The sequence below is a fragment of the Mytilinidion resinicola genome (genome assembly GCF_010093595.1).
Source record: "Mytilinidion resinicola strain CBS 304.34 unplaced genomic scaffold BDZ99scaffold_3, whole genome shotgun sequence".
Classification (NCBI taxonomy): domain Eukaryota; kingdom Fungi; phylum Ascomycota; class Dothideomycetes; order Mytilinidiales; family Mytilinidiaceae; genus Mytilinidion; species Mytilinidion resinicola.
The window spans coordinates 2,081,540-2,101,234 of record NW_022985439.1 but is presented as its reverse complement, the minus strand read 5'-3'; the positions used below and the strand labels follow the sequence as shown (position 1 = coordinate 2,101,234).

The following is a 19,695-nucleotide window of genomic DNA, read 5'->3' as shown; positions in this document are numbered from 1 at the left end:
TCCGAACGGGCGAGGTTCTATGAAAATTTTGATGCGGCAATGGAGTGGCTTGAAAGGCTAATCACCATTCCCGGGATTGAGTCCGAAACTGAGGCAGCACAGTGGATACGCCAAATGATGGCCATTGAACGCTCATCACGAATCACGGCCCAGACTTTATGTGTGTCTATCACCACGATTAAAAGCAAGGACAGGGCAGTCAACCCTTTCTACGGCGAATGCTGCACTCACGATGTGGAATCATCCTCAGACGCGGCATCAGACGATGATGTGTGGGCCGAAGAATTTCACCATGGCAAAACATCGTCTGCGACGCCGCCGCTAGGAACTCAAAGTTCTCAAAGACCTCACGACGACAAGACATGGCCCGCCACAGTGCCGCTAGGAACTGATACTTCCATAGACCTGACTTTCTTAAGATGCACTCTCTTCTCGACAACAATCCAATTCCTCGTGTGAGTACCGAAGAAACCTCAGGATTTGATGTCACACTTGATTTGGAGAACCTGCAACTGTCTAGCTCAGACGCCAATGAACCCAGCAATGTCGAATCTTTTCAAAATCACGAGCTGCAGGTGGCAGCTGACGCCAAATATGCAGCCGAACTATTTGCAGAAGCAGAAGAAAATGAAGAAGAAGCCGCTGCAGTTGAGGGACGCGTGGACCTTCTCGTCCTTCCCGACGAAGATTCCTCCGCAGACCAGTCAGCATTAGCTCACCCAGATCTTCAAACTCACATAGGCACACCGCGACGGACAATCACAGGCCGCAAAGAGTTACCATCTCGTCTTACCTTCGCTCCATGGCCGTTTCTCGACCTGACAGGCCGACTCCCAAATCTGCTAGCGTCGAGCTGGCGACAACCCTCTACTTCCTTAATTGGGTCCAATCAGATGGTGTATTTATGGATTATCTACAATCTACCGAAGTCTCGTATTTTCAACTTTTCAAGTTTGCGACCGTAGAAGACCTACCTCAGATAACACACCTCTTTCTTCTGGATGGTATGGATGTCAATAGTCCCATGTTCATAGACTCAACGCCGGAAGAAGCGGGAATGACTCCGCTACTCTGGAATATGAGGGGTTTCCGGAGCGCCGCACCAGCGTCAAACGAATCATCAGACTACTCATTGCTTTTGGTGCCAAAATCTAAGAACGGAAAAGCAGGGGTTTTGACGCCATGATAATAGCATCCGCGACTGGCAACGTTGAAATACTACAGATTCTACTCGACCTCGGCTGTCTTCCTGGAGACTTTGATGAGAGAAGACAGCCCAGTCCACTTTCCCATGCAGCGAGATGGGGGCACCTGGAGGCTGTAACGATACTACTTGACCGAGGCGCGTCAGTAGCGAAGAATGGAAAATATAAAAATCTCTATCCACTGGTACAAGCGGCCAAGCATGGACATGTCCACGTCATGAAGTTCCTTCTGACACGAGGCTTCGACCTGTTCGAAGACCCATCGTTTGATATACTGGAGATCTCTATTAAGGAGAGAAAACCAAATGTTGCCCGCTTCTTGCTAGAAAAGGGTTTTTATAACGAAAACATAGAGTCCACGCACCACATCCACCAATTTCCACTGCTTTCCTTCACGATTCTTCACTCTGCTGCGTTTTATGGTCTTCCCGATATCGTTGAATTGCTTCTTGAGAAAGGCGCGAAGCCCGACGTCAAGACAAGGTGTGGTTACACCCCTCTCCAAGCGGCGGCTTACGCAGGCCACCATTCCATACTCGATATGCTCATTAAGCACGGCTGTGACTTCGGGACGAAATCAAAGTTTCGTCAGAGACAAGAGGAAGGATATGATTCGGACCAATTGATGCCCTATCCGTTCAGTTCATGTCTGGATGCTTGTTATAAAGGCCATCTCCAGGTGCTGCAGTGTTTGATCTCACACGGAATGGGTGCTGATGGGGTCCAAGGCCTCGGGAGCTGGCGACCCATTCTCGAAGCTGCGTTTGGGGGGGGGGGGGCAGATTGAGGTGGTCAAGTTCCTAATTGCTCAAGATGCCAACCCTACGCGAAAAGGAGTTGGTGGGCTGGTCGGATCTACTCTGGTACGAAGAACGACGCCACTCAAGCTAGCAAGAAAATCCTGTAATAAGGAACTTGTGGATGTGTCGGACCAAGCAATTAAGGAATGGGAGGCCGCTGGACACAAAGCGCTTTCCATCTCGAGTGAACGTTCACTTGGTGCAACAGGCGAGAATCACTTGGCATCATCACGAGCTCAATTTGTTCGCGGCAATGATGATCTAGAATCAGTACAGACTCGATCTATTCGCAGCTAGAGGTTTCTTTAGCCGGCGTTGCCATGGGTTCAAGTCTTCTGAACCCTCTCCTATCCGAATCGTTGGAGTCTAATATCGAATGCTTCCACAACACTAGCCGTAACAATAATAGAAAGATCGTGCATTCGTTTCATTACTCGTCTAGCTCTCGAAACGTCAATCTAGTAGTTCGTCAAGCGGCAAAGGAGCTCAGACGCTTTCTATAGTCTATTTTGCCTAGCGGTGGGTATATAGGTGCTCTTGCTGTGTCGTTTCCTCATTAGATTGAAGCAACAGCGTCGAATTTGGATGATGTTTCGTGGGCTGGGGTGACCCCAAGAAAACACAAATGCGTTATACCGTGCGACGCGGCTACGCCAATGCGATCCATGTCTAACTAATGCTCGATGAATATGATAGGAAGTTCCGGGCCAATCAATGTTCAACTTTTCCTGAAGAAATACGAAGCCTCCGGACCACTTCTAATAGGAGCACTACTGCACCGTATATAACTTTCTTTCAAGTTCTTTGTAAGCTCGATACCTTAGTCCGAGTATCCATGCTCATCCGCTTAAGCTTTAAATCGTACTAAAACAACTAGAACCTATAGTTCGTCTTTTATTTCATTTCTGATACCATCTCTCCGCCGCTCTCAACTATGAGTAACCCTCTGGTTATTTCTGGATAGCGGGACAAACTTATGCGCGCCAGTGTTACTGACATACTATATTTTAGCTAAACGGAGGCGTAAGCCTGCGAGCTACCGCTTTCACTTTAAGGAAGGACATTTAGGGGGCGGCTTAGAAGTAATCTCTCATCTATAGCGGCACGGGCTTTATTGTGCTTGCGCATTTAGATTATGGCCTCTGAAAGGGGGGAGGGGAAGGCGAGGGCATCATGAGCTGTTAAAGAGAGCAGTGCGATGGCATAGTATGAAACAAGAGCTTTCATCTTTTCGAAGCGAAAGAGAAGAATGAAAGGATATTCAAATAGGAAATTAAGGTATTGGAAGAAAATGGTAGGAGCTCAGATCCCATTTACATATTGAGTATCCCCTACTAACATCGTCACTACGTATTTGTGTAATCCCACCATGCCAACCCGCAGATGAGAATCACGGAGCTCCCGGCACTCCATCACGATGGACATCCCGAGCCCTGCAAACCCAAAATGCAAGCTTAAATCGCATCCATGTCCCCACCCCCCCTTCACCCACCAAATCTAGGCTACGACCCTCCCAATCCCTCTGTTACACGACACTAATCCTGTACTGCCCGCCACAAACAGAACTACCCCCGCCCGTAGCGCCCGGCACCATGGCATGGAGACACGGACGCGGTTTGGGAATGAAGCGTGCTTCAGTCGCTAGTGTCGTCGATCATTGCGGAGAACCGCCCCTATTTAAAGTATGTGGCGTTCTGCCAGCCAGTCAAGCGCCGGCGATCGACGAGATCCCGAGGACGATTCACTGGTTCCCAACTCGGCCGCATGCCGGCCCGTTCCTAGCGTGGCTGGAGCGGCATGGCTGCAAGGGGCAGGGGCTGTGTTCGGTGAAGCGTGGGTTTGCTGGGCTTCTTAGTGGTGGGATGGGCCTCGGTATTTCTGTTGTAGTTCTTGTTTTGGAAGAGGGGGAAGGAGGATGCGGTGGTATGGTGGGTGGTCATGGGGGTGGTGACGTATTGGTCGGCAGGTGGGCTTGATGTGTTTGCGATGATGGATACTCAATTCTGTGTGATCGGCTTGTGGTTTAAGTATGAGGTAATTTGGGAAGTGGACTGGCTATCAAGCGTCTAAGTAGGAGCGGATATAAAACCGTGACTGATCAGAGACTGGACATATCTGCCGTGTATTTCGAGAAAGTGGATGATGAAATCCAGGAAGTATTAAGCTAGAGATGTAAAAGGGGAATGGACCAAAGGAAACCTGCAAACAAATAGCTTCGGGAGGTTCGACATGATCGAAGATACTGGAAATGTCGACAAGTCGTTCGACCTTACTGTCCCTATTCTCTTCAAAAATCGAGAACGACTGAGACGTCACTAGAGACTCAGAGAGTTATGAAGCTCATTCTCCACCATCTAATCCACTGCAAACGACTCACCATTCCATGCACAATATCGCTACCCGTTTCTCATCGAACCTTCTATTCCCAAACCCCCAGTTGTTTATTAGACCGCCGCTACCTCACTGACTATACCCAGCTTACACTCATCCTCAGCAAGCCTCCACCGCCCACCACCTACCCCAAACCCACAACACTGAGAACCAACATGTGCTACACCCACAGAGTAACCTACTGCTGCCGCTGCGAACCCGCACCGGCTCGAATTTTCCACTGTCCGGATTCCGACCCTCCTTATGTTTGCCACCGGCACATCACTCAAGTATACAGGCTATCGTGGTCGTGTGGAAGATGTTGGAGGGCGTGGATGAGGGAGAGATGATGCGAGCATTATTGGTTCGAGAAGGGAGTTCAGAGGAAGTGATAGACACGAGAGGCTAGAAAACGCGAAGACAGGAACGGCTTGATGGGCGGTTGTGTACAAAACGCTTTTGAGAAGATGGCATGATACATGAAGTTGATCTTACAACCGCGATACACACATATGATACAGTCTCTTTCTCCAAAATATACATTCCACCATGTTGACCCCATCGGACAATATGTAATAGTAGACTTCCAGCTACTCAGCTAGCCCTCTTCGACACCAATCCCTCAGCCGTCTCCACTCCGCATCTACAATACCAGGTTCCACCTCCTCCTCGTCCACCCGCGGTTCCGCAACCCGAACACAGGCGTACATCGCTCTCGCTAAATCGCCGACACAGTCTACTGGGGGTCGCTCAGTGACCATATCCGGCGTCATGGTCCTCAACGCCTCTTGCGCCATATCTCGATCCGCTGCCTCGGTGATAAGATTCAGAGCGGTGATGTAGTGTTCCGCCGACCGGGGAATCTGCAGCCGAGCCAGGAGATGCCAGATGTCATGGAAGCCAACCCAGTCCCGTATGGAGCCATATCTACGGAGGAGATCGAGGTAGATGTCTGCGTCCATAGGTTCCAGATCGTGGATCGCGATGAAGTTGCGGAGCTCTGTTCTTTGCGCTTGTAGTTGCGTGGCTAACGTTGGTGTCTTGTCTTGTACATCCGAAACTGAGTCAACATCTGACGTTTGAGAAGGCTCAACCAGGAGGTGCTTATGGAAGGAGAGCATAAGTTCAGGGGTGAGTGTTTTGTAATCTAGGGCCTCCATTTCTTGGAGGATTTGTATACAACGCTCTAGTTGAGGCATGGACGGTATATTCTGTGAACTTCGGACGCTGATATCTTGAAGTCGCAATTCAAGGATCGTCTTGTAAATGCGTTCAGAAGGTGTGAGACCAGAAAGAGCAATTTCGTCTAGAAGCAAATCACTATCCGCAATATTGTACCCTGGAACTTCGATCTGGACAGCGCATACGACCATATCCATCCAGGCCTCAAAATGGTATAATTCACGTCCGAAGTCCGGTATGAGCTCATGGAAATCGCGCAGAAATGTGGTAGATGTCTTGTCGCTAAGCCCGGCTCCGAGTGCCTCGTATGCGGTTTGAACGGGCATAGCTTTTAATTCTTTGAGGAGATACTGTAACCCCTTGAGGTCATCTGGTTGAGTTTCGGTAGGTTCAATTAGAACCTTGGTACTAGCATCTGTGGATTGAGGTCGTCTTACAAATGCGTGCGGTGGCTGAATCGAAGTCATCCCGAAGATCGAGAAACCATGGGCGGTGGAGTGGGGGCTGATGCCAACGGTGTGCAACCGCCGAACTTGTTGAGCTGATTGTGAATTTGACACTCTGGGTAATGACGATCTGGAATCGGTCTCCGAAAGTGCGTCCACAATCTGTGACGGCGACGATTCCTGTGAGTTCTGTTCCACTTCTTGCTCCAGTTCACTTCCTTGATCCCTGTCCGCTCGTCGCAGTATTCTTTCCCATAGACCCTCCAAATCGATCTCTTGTCTCTTCTCTTCAGTAAACATCTGCACAACAATGTTGACACCGTCTGTTCTCCGCCCAAATCCAATGAACCCTTCTCTTGGTAGCTCAGGTTCTTCAGCCTCCGAAGCCTGCACTCTTCCGACCGTGACACAAACCCATCCAGTTCGTATCCCATCGTCAATGTTTTTATCATCCATCTCTTGTCCTCCCACATTGGCCAAGAGGCGCATACGACGCGCCTTCCTCCTGAGCTTAAGCTTCAGCTCGTTCCTCCCTAATAACCCCGCAGCATGGGGCTTCAACTTGTGTGTGCTCCTCAACCAGCGACTGAATCGGTCGGCAGATACGTGAAGATGCTTCTCACTACGCGCGGTTCCAACGATCATGATAAGCTTGGAACCCAGAGCTGGTGGTGGATCGAGGTGGCGGAGGTCGAGAAGATTTAGGTCATCGAGACCGAGGTCTACGGAGATTCGCTGCAAGATTTCTTCAAGCATAGGAGGAGGGTTTTTGGGGAGCTCAGGAATGCGCTGTCGGTGTGCTAGGGGTTGGGATTCGTCGAATGCGTCGCGAGGCCTTTGAACTTGGAGATACCAAGGTACGTTGGGATCCACTGGCTGCGCTGGCTGCGAATGCGCTTCTAAAAGCGAAGCTAGCTCCTCCTCTTCTGTAACTTCTTTCTTCTCTATAACATCCTCGCGGAGATCCGCTGGCGGCATTTGATGGGTGCTCGGTGCCTCGTGCAGATGCCATGCGATTGGGACGGGCTCTTGACCCTCGGGCGCAGGTCCATTTGCTCCTTCCACCAACCCATCTTCCTCGTTAAAAGGGTCGTTGGATGTTGACTTTCGGGTCTTGCGTGGGAAATTATGTGTCGGAGTGGCCCTAAAGGTCCTGCGTTGACCTAGAGATGCTGTTGAGATGCACGACGTCGAGTGGTCTCGGAGTGGTAGATTGACCCCCGAAATGGAGGCAAAAGATCGGATGACTGCATAGCGGCAGCCGTTGCATCGCAATCCGGATGCGACGGCGTGGTTCAAGGACATGAGGGAGGCGTGAAGAATGAGTAGGGGAAGCCTAAAAAGTTTAGGATAAAGACTTTCGGAGATGAGTAGTTCCGCTCCGACTTTATCAATCTCAACCAATAAGAAATCATAAATCGAGGTTAAATCGAACCAATTATACACGTGATCTGCCGAAACTGGACCTTTATTCTCACTTCGAGCACAAGGAGGCCCCGCCCCTTTACGATAGAGGCCCTGGGCTATGGTCCGATTTGAAGTGTTCGGGAATTTTGCATCGTCTTGAACCTGATTTGCACCCTCTTTCTACATGTGATATACTAAGCCAAATTGGACCCTAAAACTAGGGTATTTCCGAGGGAAAGTATGGACGAGAGCCTGTCTGGTAATCTGGGTCGAAGTACAGGGCATGTCCCTTGATTCAGCATAGTTAGTTCATCGCGAGGGTCCGGTACACTTTTTACAAAGGGATCACACTGAAGTTAACTGGAGAAGAAGTGACGCATTTTACACGAATTACGGAGATCGTAGACCGCATCCCACCCGCATTACGGAGCTCATAACAGGGCGGCCAAGTCGTGAAGAAGCACGCGTCCCTAGACCTTGAAAAGAAAGAGAAGAACCGTACTCTGTCCTCACAAACGCCATCGCTCGCTCCCACGCCCATCCCTATATACCCCACCCCTTCACCATATCCTCATACTAACCTACCCCTAATATCTCACCCTCGGATCGCGACATCGTTCGGAAGATACTTCCGCAGCTACAACAAAAGTCAGCATCTCTCCCCACAACACGCTCATCAAGAATACTCACATCTAAGCTGACAACTCTGCTCGTCATCTTTGACTGATCCCGCATTACGCCTACCAGCCCCTCGCTCTCCTGAAACAGCGCCGCTTTCAAGCTAATCACAATAAACTGCATCCCGGGCCCGGCATGCTTCTGCACGTACCGCGCCACACGCGCAATATTCACATTATCCAGCGCCGCATCAATCTCATCCAGCACGAAGAACGGGCTCGGCTGGAAGCTATGAATCGCAAACAGCAGCGCCAGCGCCGCGATCGTCTTCTCGCCTCCCGACAGCTCGTTCATCTCGCGGTAGCGCTTGAGCGGGGGCATGGCGTTGTAAGTCAGGCCGGCGAGGTAGGGCTCGTCGGAGTCGGCCATGTCGATGTTGGCGCGGCCGCCGTCCGGCGCAAGGTGGTCGGTTGTGAGTTCCTTGTAGGTGATTTTGATCTGCTCCTGGATGTGGGTCAAGGCCTTGTTGAAGAGCTCGAGGCGGTGTTCTTGGACCTCCTCGAAGCGGGTTTTGGCGCGGATGGCAGCGCTTTTGGCAGCCTCGTAGTCCTTTTCGGCGGTTTTGCCGGTGGAGGTTGAGGCTTCGAGGCGCTCGGCGGCTTTCATGTCGACGTTCATTTTCTCGAGTTGGGACGTCATGGTTTCGATTTTTTCCTTAAGCTCTTCGCCGCATTCGGGGGACTCGTTCTGTAGAGGTGGTTAGTAAAGGGGCTGTAAATGCGAGACAGGGAATAATCGTACCTCCTGCAACTTCTCGTCCAATTCGCTATAGTCTAGCTCAATGCCGTAGTCCGGCACCTCCGCCACTTGCATTGTTGCATCAGGGTCCTGGTCTTCGTCGTCTACGTCCATCGCATCAGGGTCGTCCTCCTGAATATGATCATCCAGAGGTAGAGAATTGAGATCTTTAGACCCTTCTTCCAAGGGCAAGTCTATCTCTTTGATCCTGCATTCGCGCAACAGACCATGCACAGCCCTGGATTCGGTCTTTACGACACCTTCCAACTCCTTGACCTCCTTCATGATCCCTTCGACAGCCTTGTTGCGCTTGCGGAGTTGTTTCCGCTGTTCTTCCACAACTTCTGCCTTTTCTGCGGACTTCTGTTTTTGAGTGTCGAGAGACTCTTGGAGTAGCTCCAGTTCGGCTTTTGCTTCGTCAAGCTTCTCTTGAATGCTTTCCTTCTCAACTTCGGACCTTGCAATCTCGTCTTGCTCCTTCTTAATACGGGCTTCTTGGGTGTTGATTCGATAGTTGTAAGAACCTAGCTTCAAAGTATCGGCAGAGAGGTAATTTTCGAGGGTCTGGAGCTGAGTTCGGTACCTCAATCTCTCCTGATCTGCCTGTCGATTGAGGGAGCCTTGCCGAGCTTCATAATCCCTGATGTTGTCGTAACCCAGCCGTTGACACCAGGGACCGAATAGCTCATCCTCCACTTCGGCGATCGCGTCTTGAAACGTCTTTAGATTGCTCCTCAGCTCCTCCAGAGCTCGATTCTCCTGGTCATACTTGGGCTGGTTTTCGTTCAGCTGGTTCGTGAAGAACTTGAGGGCCTTCTTCTTATCTTGAATGTTTCGATCTAGAGCCTTCGATTCGTCCTCTAGTTCTCTGAAATGATTCAGTAACTGTGCGCTCTCGTTCCTCGCTTTCAACTGTTGTGCCATCTCTTGGTCCAACTGGCTGGAGAGTTGCTTGAGTGTTTCATCCAATTTCTTTATCTTGGCTTGGATATTCGCGACGCTATTATCGTCCTCGCCCCATTTCTTGGATGCATTCTTGTCATCCACTTGTCCTCCCTCCAAAGTCTCTGACCTGAAAACGGTGCCCTCTAGGTCTACGGCCTTCCCGCCGACTTTGTGGACATATTGCATATCTTTGGCGATATCACGTGTATCGCAAATGATTGAGTTACCACACGCCCATTGCATTGCTCGGTCAAATCGGGTATCGTAGTCGATGGTATCGATCGCTAAGCGCACACCCTTATACTTGCCCTTTAGATTGGTATTGGCCGACGAGACCTGTACGGTGTCCAGCGGGATGAAAGTTATCGCAGGATGTTGCTGGTCCCTCACGTAGTTGATACAATCATTCGCAATGCTGACGTTCTTGACTACTATAGCATCCACATGTTTTCCGAAAACAACACCGATAGCTCGTTGGTACTTGGTTTGCTTGGGCTTGCATAGCTCTTGGATTCTGCCATGTACGTCGCCACTATGCATTTGCTTCAACTTGGCGACCATCTCCCGGAGATTCTTTTCTTTCTGGGACTCTCTGCGGCTGTGATCGACCCGCCCGTATTCGTCCATTGCCAATCTTAACAAATCGCGGTGATGGGCGCTTCTGTTGTTGATCTGGGTTATGCTTGTTTCGAGCTTGTTGCTAGCAATCTTTTGCTCCTTCATCTCCGCTTGTATCTGCTTCATTTCTGCCTTGATGGCTGCCTGACGATCAACCAACTCTGCAATGTCTTCCTCAAGCTTTGTGGCTTGAGACTGAGGACCTTCAAGCTTGCTCTTCAGATTCTTGACAGTGTCCTCGGTAGTGTTGAGTCGTCGGGTGAGATCATTCACCTGTGCCTTATCTGCAGAAGTCCGCTTCGTGACCTCGCTTTTCAGTCTGTTGTACTCCTGGCGATCTGCTTCGGTCGGTTCTCGGCCCTCGCGCTGGTTCTGTTGCTTCCAATCAGCTTCCCACTTCTCCTGGGCCTTCTTGACTTTGCCGATCTCCTTCTTGTAGTGTTCGATAGTTCCCGCCTGCTTATCGCGATCGGCTTTGATCTTGGACACCTGTGTCTGTGTGTCCTGTACCTTTTTGGAGGTATTTTCTATCTTCCAGTTGATCGGATATATATCCCTCTGGGCCGTTTCGATTTCCTGCTCTTTGCCCCTGATAGCTCTCTCGGTCTTCGATGCCTCGCGTGTAGCCTGAGCTTGCTCTCGCTTTGCTTCCTCGACTTTTTGGTGATACTTCTCCACGCCGCGCCTATGCTCTTTGAGCTCATCTTGATGTTTTTGGATGTCCTCGCCAGACTCCCGAATGATGCGCTCGTGGTGAAATAGCCGCCATAGATAGTGATCGATAACGGCCTGGTCGCGCTCGGCAGCTTTGCGCTCGTACTCCTCAGCGGCTTCCTTTGCCTGTCTCAAATGTCTGATATCGGCATTGACCTGACGACGCTGGCCGAGTTTGTCATTTTGAGTCTCGAGTGCTTCCGCCGCCTCCCTCTTCAGCTTTTCGTATTCGTTCTTGTACTCCAGACTGCCTGATATCTGCTCGATCAGAAGAGTAAGATCCTTGGGGGACTGCGAGGCAACGGCTTCGACGTCACCCTGGAAAACAAGGAAGTTGCGGGCTTTGATCAAGATAGCTTCCTCCTCGAGAGCCTGGTTGTACTCCTTGGCAGTAACGATGCGATTGTTGATTCGGTACTCGCTTTGACCGGCGGCGGTGATTGTCCGCTTCCACTTCTGCTCGTCGCCGGCCTCATCCTCGTAGACAGCCATGACCCATGCGGACTGCGGGGTATTGCGCTGACTGGTTGTCTGCGACCCTGCTTCGCCGCCATCCCCGTTTGTAGCTTCGGTGGCAGTGCCGTCCGCGTTGATCTTGGAGGCGCCGAGAACATGAGGGCGATAGATAAGTTCGCGGAGATGTGCAGAGCGTAAATGACTTGACTTGATGCCTAGGACGAAGGAAATGGCATCCATACTGCATGCGACAGTTAGCTTGAGTCTGCGCCCGTGTGGTGGGGTGCTTACGAGTTGGATTTGCCAGAGCCATTGGGGCCGATGATGGAGGTGAAGTACGAGTCGCCAAAGAGCAGGACATGATGGCCGCGATAGGATTTGAAGTCTAGAGGCTGTGAGCGTGGGCTTCATCTCGGGGTGGGGTGCGACATACCCTTGACTTCAAGACGGACGAGTTTGCCCATGATGGGGGTGCTGTCGCGTCTTCAAAGAGCGAATCTGGTCCAGTCGTAGAGATGCGAGTGGTCTGGATGCGAGGTTTGCGCTGTCAGTTCCGAAGGATCATGGCGGCTCGTGAGGTGTTGGTGGCTATTCACGATGGCCGCTTGTCGCGTCCCAGGGCCAGAAAGCGCGTCGTTATTCGCGTCACGTGATGTATACCCGCCTGCCCCTCTCATAGATTCACCGTAAGGCAAGTGTAATTTATTACTGGCAAGCAGTATGAGTGGATGTTCCTTCTGAACCTCCGATCTGTCGCGACTATCTCAAAGGCTCCAACACCGAAGTCAAATTTCCACGTCCGGAATTCGAGGACATCTCGATAATACAGTGGATTAGGCCAATGTCCACCTATGACGATTATCTCGCCAGACTCCAATCAACTCTTTCTCTGCCAGCACGCTTCAACATCAACAACACCCACAAGCACTTCACGCCTTATCGAGCCCTCCCCCCATCACACGCCCGCTGCCGCTTAGAACTTCCTGTGGATAGCTCCCAGGTGTCATGAGGACCGCCTTCCTCTGCTCGTAGTCAAAAGAGTGCGCTGCTCCGTCTCCCAGCTTCCACGTTTCCCACTCCCTTGCAAAGGGATGAAAGAAGCCAGCGAAGCTGTATCCCCCTACTGCCCTCTGCTACAGCCTTACTGACCACCTGCCATGGCCACAGTCTCTCCGCCGCGCTCACACACGCGCAACTCTCACTCCCGCAACACCTCCATTACCAGCTTGCACTCTGTCCCCGAGGACGCTCCCCTAGCACCCACCATGTCCTCTCCAACTCTCGACCCAAAGTCCCGCTCGCAACCTGAGATAGGTACTTTATCTACACTCTCCGCCGCGCCCCTTCCGGGAGACTCAACGCACGCGGGCACGGCTCTCCTGGGCGAAGATTCAGGCACTAAGTCGCCTCAAAGCCCATACTCTACGACTACTATCCCAGGGCTTTCCCGTAATCCATCGTTCTCGAATAGCAGCATCTACCGCGATGACGCCTCAGACGACGGCTCGTTTTTCCCTCCCGTGGAGCGACTCACTATGTTCGACTTCCTCGAGAACCTCGCTCTACCACAACGGCTCGAAAAGCTGCAAACAAGCATCCAGCAGCAGACTGAGAAGGTGCGGCGGCAGCAAGCACGGTTGAAATCGACAGGCCAGTCCGCAAAAGATAGAGTAGTCGACGAATGGCGTCGGCGACTCCCAACGCCAGACGAGCAGCTGGATAAATACAAGAAGCGAATGAAGGAAAGCGTTGAGAAGCTCGGTACGAGATGGAACGACAACAAGGCTGTTACGATGCGTGAGAAGCTCTCCTTCATCTCCGGTGTCATGAACATCTTTGTTTCGGGTTACCTGATCGGTGCACATCCGGAGTGGTTTCATTACTGGTACACGGTGCAGCTCCTATATTTCATGCCCATCCGATACTACACCTACCATAAAAAAGGCTACCATTACTTCCTCGCCGATCTTTGCTACTTCGTCAACCTCCTCGCTTTGTTGAGCATCTGGATATTCCCGACCTCAAAACGGCTCTTCATAAGTACATATTGCCTAGCCATGGGAAACAACGCCGTCGCCATAGCCATGTGGCGGAACTCTCTCGTCTTCCACTCTCTCGACAAAGTCACCAGGTACGCCTTTCTTCTCATCTAACCCCTATCCCCTCTCCGAACCCTGCTAACATCACCAGCCTGTTCATCCACATCATGCCCTGCGTAACCCTCCACTGCCTCGTGCACCTCCTCCCCCCACCCCTCCAAGCATCCCGCTTCCCCGCCATCCACACCATCAAAACCTCCCCGCCCACCTCCCCCGAGCACTACACCCTCCCGCAAATGCTCCTCTGGGCCACCTGCCCCTACGCCATCTGGCAGCTCTCCTACCACCTCCTCATCACCGTCCGACGGCGCGAGAAAATCCGCGCCGGCCGCCCCACCTCCTTCACCTGGTTGCGCAAATCCTACGCGCCCACCCTCCTCGGCAAACTCGTGCTCTCGCTCCCAGACTCGCTCCAGGAACCGGCGTTCATGCTGATCCAGTACTCGTACGCCTGCGTCACGATGCTGCCCTGCCCCATCTGGTTCTGGTACCGGTGGGCGAGCGGCGGGTTCCTTGCGGCGGTGTTCATCTGGAGCGTGTACAATGGCGCGACGTACTACATCGATGTGTTTGGGAACCGGTGGCAGAAGGAGCTGGAGGCGTTGAGGCGGGATGTCGCGAAGTGGCAGGGGAGTCCGGAGGGGCTGGGGGCTGGCGCGGTGACGCCGGGGGTAACTCCTCACGGCAACGGCGAGGCGGAGAAGGATGCCGCGAAGGATTCGAAGCAGGAGGATGCGCGGCGGGCGTCGCTGGAGAGGATTCCGCCGCTTGATGGGGGCGCGGCGACGGGGGCGAAGGTTGAAAGTCTGGGAACAGGAGAGGGGGAGGGGCTTAGGGAGAGGAAGTGAGCTGCCTCCATGCGTAAGGGGAGTGAGCGTGTTCTTTTGAATTTGTTTGATGAATGTACGATTTTTACAGTTGATTATGCTTTTTTAATTGGTTTTGGCGCGGGCTTTCATATACCGCGTTTCGTTGTATTGCATACGCATGGAGGCACTCTAGACTGGAATTGGGCACGTCGCATATACCCCTCTCGTACGCTATATAATAATCTATGACCCCTTTTGTAAGTCAGCTACAGCACTCCCAGCGCGTGCACTCAGGAAGCGTCGCGCACAAGCACGATTCCTCCAAGCGAGATATTATTCCAGAGCCAAGCAGCAGGATCACAGCGCCAGTCTGTGCCAAACACCACACTCAAAAAGTACGTTAATCTCGCACTTCCCAAAGGGATTGAAACAAAAATCAAACCGTCATACGTGCAATCATTTGAACTAAAAGCAGGTGACAGGCCAGCCATTAGCGACGTCTAGCGTCGCTGCTAGCTATGTTTAAGCGAACATACGAAACAATGTTCTTGTTCTCTTCTTCTCGGGGAGGCATAATCGCACACCCCCAATTCCTCCACGCACACCTCCTAATTCCTCCACGCACGCCCCCTTTTCACTGCACGCACCCCCTCTTGTCTGATCTCCTAACTAGCTAGAGCAGCCGGGCCGACTCGTTAGAGCGTCCGCTCGTGCTTCTTTTAGAGGTGAATAAGCAAGCGGCAGGCGGCACTGTAGGCAAGCCAAGCTTAGAATAATAGAAAGGAGCTCTATATATAGCTTCGGCATCCTCCTAAGCAACATCGGCACTGTGGCATATAGCTATACATACGGCACTACACATGTATGTACAGCATCACTTACAGCATCACGTACGGTCTCACGTACGTACAGCTAGCTATACATATTCTACGGCGTCGCTCTTATACAGCCTTACGTACAACTGTATATACGGCGGAAGGAAAACGGAGAGAATGCACTGTAGAACGGAGAGGCTGCATAGCCGTATGGCATCATGTATAGCATCGCGTACGGCCTCGTATGTAGCACCACGTGTAGACAGACGTAAGGGTGAATCTTTGGAGGAAGCTCCGCGCTGCTCCGAGCCGATAGGAAGAAGGTGAAACGGCAGGGGAGTGAGGGGGGTGTGCGATTATCCCTCCTCGGGCGTAAGCTCTTTTAGAAAGAAGACCACTGCAGTCTGCTATGAAGCGAAAGCTTGTCGATGCGTATGACGATGATGATGGATTAGATGATAGAGAAGCGAAAGAAAAAAAAAAAAGAAAAAAGCAAAGGTCGACCGATATTCGAACCCAAGACGGCGAATCCCATAATCTAGGCCCCAAGCTGCGAGCACCAGCAGTGTCAACGGTACGGGCGGAACAAGTACAACCCCTAGACTATGGGAATGGACTAGCCAGCCAGCCGGCCGGTCGGTCCACCCGTGGGTTTGAATTGATATTTTGCTGAAAATAAACTAAATATATGCCTTGTAGACCCAACCCAACACAGACTTAGTTCTTGCTGCTAGCAAACCACGTTGGGAATCATGAGCAGCTTGATCACGTACCTCCTGCTCTTATAGCCACACTCACACTTTTCTCTATTTCCAGCAAGAGATGCGAGGTTTGTTCTGGCATTCACTTAGCCGGCGGCCAAGACTCGCACTTCTGCTTACCCGCATGGCTTCCTAACCTCTTGAATATTAGCCCCCGACATGGAGGCGCACTAACCACACACACACACCCCTTCGTGTAACTACACGCCCCCTTTTGTTTATCCACACACCCCCTCTCTCGTCTTATCTTCTAATTAGCTAGAGCGGCCGGGCCGACTCCTCGGAGCTCCCTCTCATGCTCTTCTGCGAGCTTAAGCGGCGATGGAAGTAGGCCAGGCTTGATGGAAAGGATCCTCTATAACCTAAGATGTTAACGGCCTTAGCATCCTACAGCATGTAGGCACGGCAGGTAGTAATATAAGAAAACAGAAGGGCTGCATATATACAGCTGCGCATATGGCTATGTATACAGCTGCGCATATGGCTATGTATACAGCTGCGCGTATGGCTATGTATGCAGCTGCGCGTACAACCTTATGTATAGCTATATATACGGCCTCTTATACAGCAGCTTATAAGGCAATTTATACAGCAGCTCGCAAGGCAGCTTATAAGGCAGCTCGTGAAATAGCTTGTATAGCAGCTCGTAAGACAGCTTGTAAAGTGGCTTGTAAAGCAGCTCGTAAGGCCTCTTATACGGCTATATGTACGGCATTATGTACAGCCTCTCCTATAGCATCACATACGCCTAAGTGAATTAGAAAGAATACACGTGCAGATGCACGTGAGAGTAGAGCTCCGGACGAAGCTCCGCGCCGTTCCAGCTAATTAGAAGATCAGACGAGAGGGGTGTGTGTGTGAATAAACAAAAGGGGGTGTGCGGTTAGACAAAAGGGGGTGTGGTTAGTGCCCCCCTTCTTCTCAGTGCTGCATAGTTTTCTGATGCCAAGACTTACTTTTTTAGGAGGTGAATTGGCACGTGAGATGCGTGAAGAAGGACGCAGAGAAAAGGAAGAAGATGAACGCGGGCTGTGTTTACTATGCCTGTGCCGAATTCAAATTTGCGCCGTTATCCCCCGCCAAGCTTCTACGAGCTCCCCACCCTCCCATCCGACGGGCGGAGCAAACCTCCGCTCGGATCTTGAGGTTGAGTACCTAAGTGGGTATGTTCATGCAGTAGTGAGAGCCGGTGGCATAGGTTGAGTACCTGAGTAGACATGTTCAAGCGCTAGTAGGAACCGGTGGATGTACGTTTCGTGGTTGGGATGTACGTTTCGTGGTTGAGATCTCGCCAGGGCGGGAGTAGGTTATGCTGGCTCTCGGAAGGACCGGCTAATGTGGGTTTAGACTACTTCTCGGTGGGTAGGGCTGATCGTAGCTATTGATGCGGAGCGGGCTCCGTTGGAATGCGTAAGGCTTAGGGAATAGTCCGGAATTCTCTAATCGGGAATCCGATAATTGTCCGCTGTGGTTGCCGCTAGGTGACTATGGTGGTGACTAGATGAGCACATTTTGCTTACGAGGCAGTGCTTCATTAATGCATTTCATCGGGACTGTTGCCGTGACATGCTGCTATTGTTGAGGGAAGTTTGTATGAGCCGTGGTTGAGGCACAGATTGGGATAATCTAGCACCAAAGTTATCTATGTTCCCAATGGAGAACAGGGATCCGGCAGTATGTCTCGGTGTTGACCGAGTGAGCAGTATTACTGATCTATGTTGATAGAAAATGCTTTTCCGTGGATCTTGCGGTTGTAATTAAGGTTCGATGAACCGTGGTTGAGGGTGGAGTTTAGTAGGCTGATCAGCCACATCCTACCCGGCTACGCCGGGCCGGCACCCGCGTAGAGATGCTAGTGAGCGCTACGGGTGGGGATTAGTGTTTTACAGAAGAGTATTTCGCTACTCTTGTTGATGGGGAAGACATGGACCCTGGTATTCAGGGACCTTCGATTAAGGGAAGGATCCAGGCGTTTGTCTTATTTCCGCAGGCTGAAATGACCTTCAATAATGAGTGATCGTATGTGTTCCCACCTGCCAGCTAATTGAGATCTCACTCCACCCTCGCCACTCCATAAATGGAAACCGGATGGGAACTCAATAGCCGCGATGCATACCTCGCTTACCTCTCCACGACTCATACGGCGACCACGTCAAATCGATAGATCTCTCCAGACCAACGTTGTCGGCACAGGGCAGCTCCGTCCTACCCCACTATCATATGTCTTTAAAAGATCGTAAGGTGGAGTGAGTTTAAACGCAATCCGGGCGACCAGTCGTTGCCATGAACCAGTGAGATCAACAGGGGCTGGCCGAAGCTGCCGGGGTGTCGGAGGCAGCTCCGGCGGCGGTGGTAGGTGCGGGTTTGTAGGCCGAGGAACGACACGTCGTCCTTGGATGCGCGGTCAGTGTGACGTGTACGTAAATGGATTCGAGGAACTTGTTTTGATGCTTTGAAGCATGCATGCTGCAGTCGAGTATTGTTGGTGGAGTCTGGGAGATCGTTGGTTCTCTGCGCGGTGGCTTGGCGGGTTGATGCCCTGCAGGTTTCTTTCATATGAGTCCAGGATTACCTAAGTATAGACGGACCTGGCCTTCGAAAGTTTTACAATGAGGCGGTGTGGCTGTGTATGGGTAGGTGAACCATGCACTGCGGCCGATTCTTCAAGAGCATAAAAACATGGAGACATGCGTATGAATAAGGCACGTGATAGTCCTCAGTGATGCTACATAGGAAGTGAGACCTGGAACACGGCTGCATCCGCGTCCTCTGGCAGAAGGTGTGCGTGAAGGCTGGGCATGAATCCAGACCGCCTAAATATCCCCTGCCATTCTTACTTCGAGGTGGGAACAGGTATCGTGCAATATGAGCATTGCGCGACGACATTATTGTTGTCTGATCATCCGTGCCAGGCCGGATTAAAGGAAGGATTTACAGTCGCACGTGTAACTCCTCCGGGTGGGTCCACGATCAAAATAGGTAGAAGACAGAGCTGTTGTGCGAGCTGTGTGTCCAAGTTTCTAGATCCGCCTCTTCGGTCCGCGCAACTGTATGCATCGATGTCCAGCTAGATGGTACTGTAACATTAAAAAAATAGTCAAGCCGTGAGGTCTTATGCTCAATAAAGGGCTGGAAGGCGTAAGAATGCTGCGCGTGATCTTTGCTTGGTCAATTCGCTGGCGTACAGGTTGCATAGAGCTCCAATAGTCGAGCTTATGGCTGGAGCGAGGCCGCCCTCTGCACTCCTTGAGCAAGGAAGGATGCTGGGAAACCTAGACCTTGGGGTCCTCGGGTCACCGGGGTTCAGAAAGATGCTGTAGTATTGAAACGCCATTGGCGCCTTCATCCTAGTCTCATGGGAGCTGCACTTCGTCCACTCAACCTTATCGGTAGGCAGAGCTAAAGGAGTAAACTGCCTTATCGGGGGACGAAATGGGATGAGATCTCTAGTGCAGCACTGCATAGCACTCGTGATTCCCCGGGTGTCAGTATCGTTCGATATTGGGAGCAACGCGCCGTGCAGACGTGATGGTGTGTTGTGATTTGGTAGGTGCCGACAGCTAAGTGCAGGTAAAGACGAAGGTGTTCTCTGATGGCATGGCAGAGGAGGCCTTACTTGATGTGATAAAAGTTGAAACGCCTCGTGAGAACG

The 19,695-nt window shown here is 51.5% G+C and overlaps 6 protein-coding genes across 6 annotated transcripts; 3 read left to right on the top strand and 3 right to left on the bottom strand.

Annotated features, from left to right (window-relative positions):
- The first annotated feature begins 179 nt into the window (after positions 1-179).
- BDZ99DRAFT_193167 (uncharacterized protein) lies at positions 180-1,074 on the top strand. Its single transcript, XM_033713169.1, has one exon. It carries the CDS (start codon positions 420-422, stop codon positions 963-965), a length of 546 nt encoding a protein of 181 aa, XP_033582224.1. The 5' UTR covers positions 180-419; the 3' UTR covers positions 966-1,074.
- Positions 1,075-1,182: 108 nt separating this feature from the next.
- On the top strand, positions 1,183-1,758 carry BDZ99DRAFT_352933 (ankyrin; the record flags this gene model as incomplete). Its single annotated transcript, XM_033714546.1, has 2 exons — positions 1,183-1,469; positions 1,689-1,758. Coding segments are annotated over 2 exons (357 nt in total), but the record flags the coding sequence as incomplete, so codon positions are not given.
- A 2,804-nt stretch (positions 1,759-4,562) lies between these two features.
- On the bottom strand, positions 4,563-7,308 carry BDZ99DRAFT_495067 (uncharacterized protein; the record flags this gene model as incomplete). The annotated part of the gene is made up of 1 exon (XM_033723351.1): positions 4,563-7,308. One exon carries the CDS (start codon positions 7,306-7,308, stop codon positions 4,966-4,968), a length of 2,343 nt encoding a protein of 780 aa, XP_033582222.1. The 3' UTR covers positions 4,563-4,965.
- Positions 7,309-7,759: 451 nt separating this feature from the next.
- On the bottom strand, positions 7,760-12,068 carry BDZ99DRAFT_435492 (mitotic cohesin complex). The gene is made up of 5 exons (XM_033717485.1): positions 11,993-12,068; positions 11,851-11,944; positions 8,830-11,800; positions 8,101-8,775; positions 7,760-8,047 (listed from the first exon to the last, which is right to left on the bottom strand). Exons 1-5 carry the CDS (start codon positions 12,021-12,023, stop codon positions 8,006-8,008), a joined length of 3,813 nt encoding a protein of 1,270 aa, XP_033582221.1. The 5' UTR covers positions 12,024-12,068; the 3' UTR covers positions 7,760-8,005.
- Positions 12,069-12,588: 520 nt separating this feature from the next.
- On the top strand, positions 12,589-14,734 carry BDZ99DRAFT_409054 (uncharacterized protein). The gene is made up of 3 exons (XM_033716535.1): positions 12,589-12,599; positions 12,727-13,690; positions 13,750-14,734. The coding sequence occupies exons 2-3, from the start codon at positions 12,825-12,827 to the stop codon at positions 14,504-14,506; spliced, it is 1,623 nt and encodes a 540-aa protein (XP_033582220.1). The 5' UTR covers positions 12,589-12,599; positions 12,727-12,824; the 3' UTR covers positions 14,507-14,734.
- A 4,097-nt stretch (positions 14,735-18,831) lies between these two features.
- BDZ99DRAFT_193121 (uncharacterized protein) lies at positions 18,832-19,689 on the bottom strand. The gene is made up of 3 exons (XM_033713168.1): positions 19,660-19,689; positions 19,229-19,603; positions 18,832-19,172 (listed from the first exon to the last, which is right to left on the bottom strand). Exons 2-3 carry the CDS (start codon positions 19,504-19,506, stop codon positions 19,064-19,066), a joined length of 387 nt encoding a protein of 128 aa, XP_033582219.1. The 5' UTR covers positions 19,507-19,603; positions 19,660-19,689; the 3' UTR covers positions 18,832-19,063.
- Between the last annotated feature and the right edge of the window lie 6 nt (positions 19,690-19,695).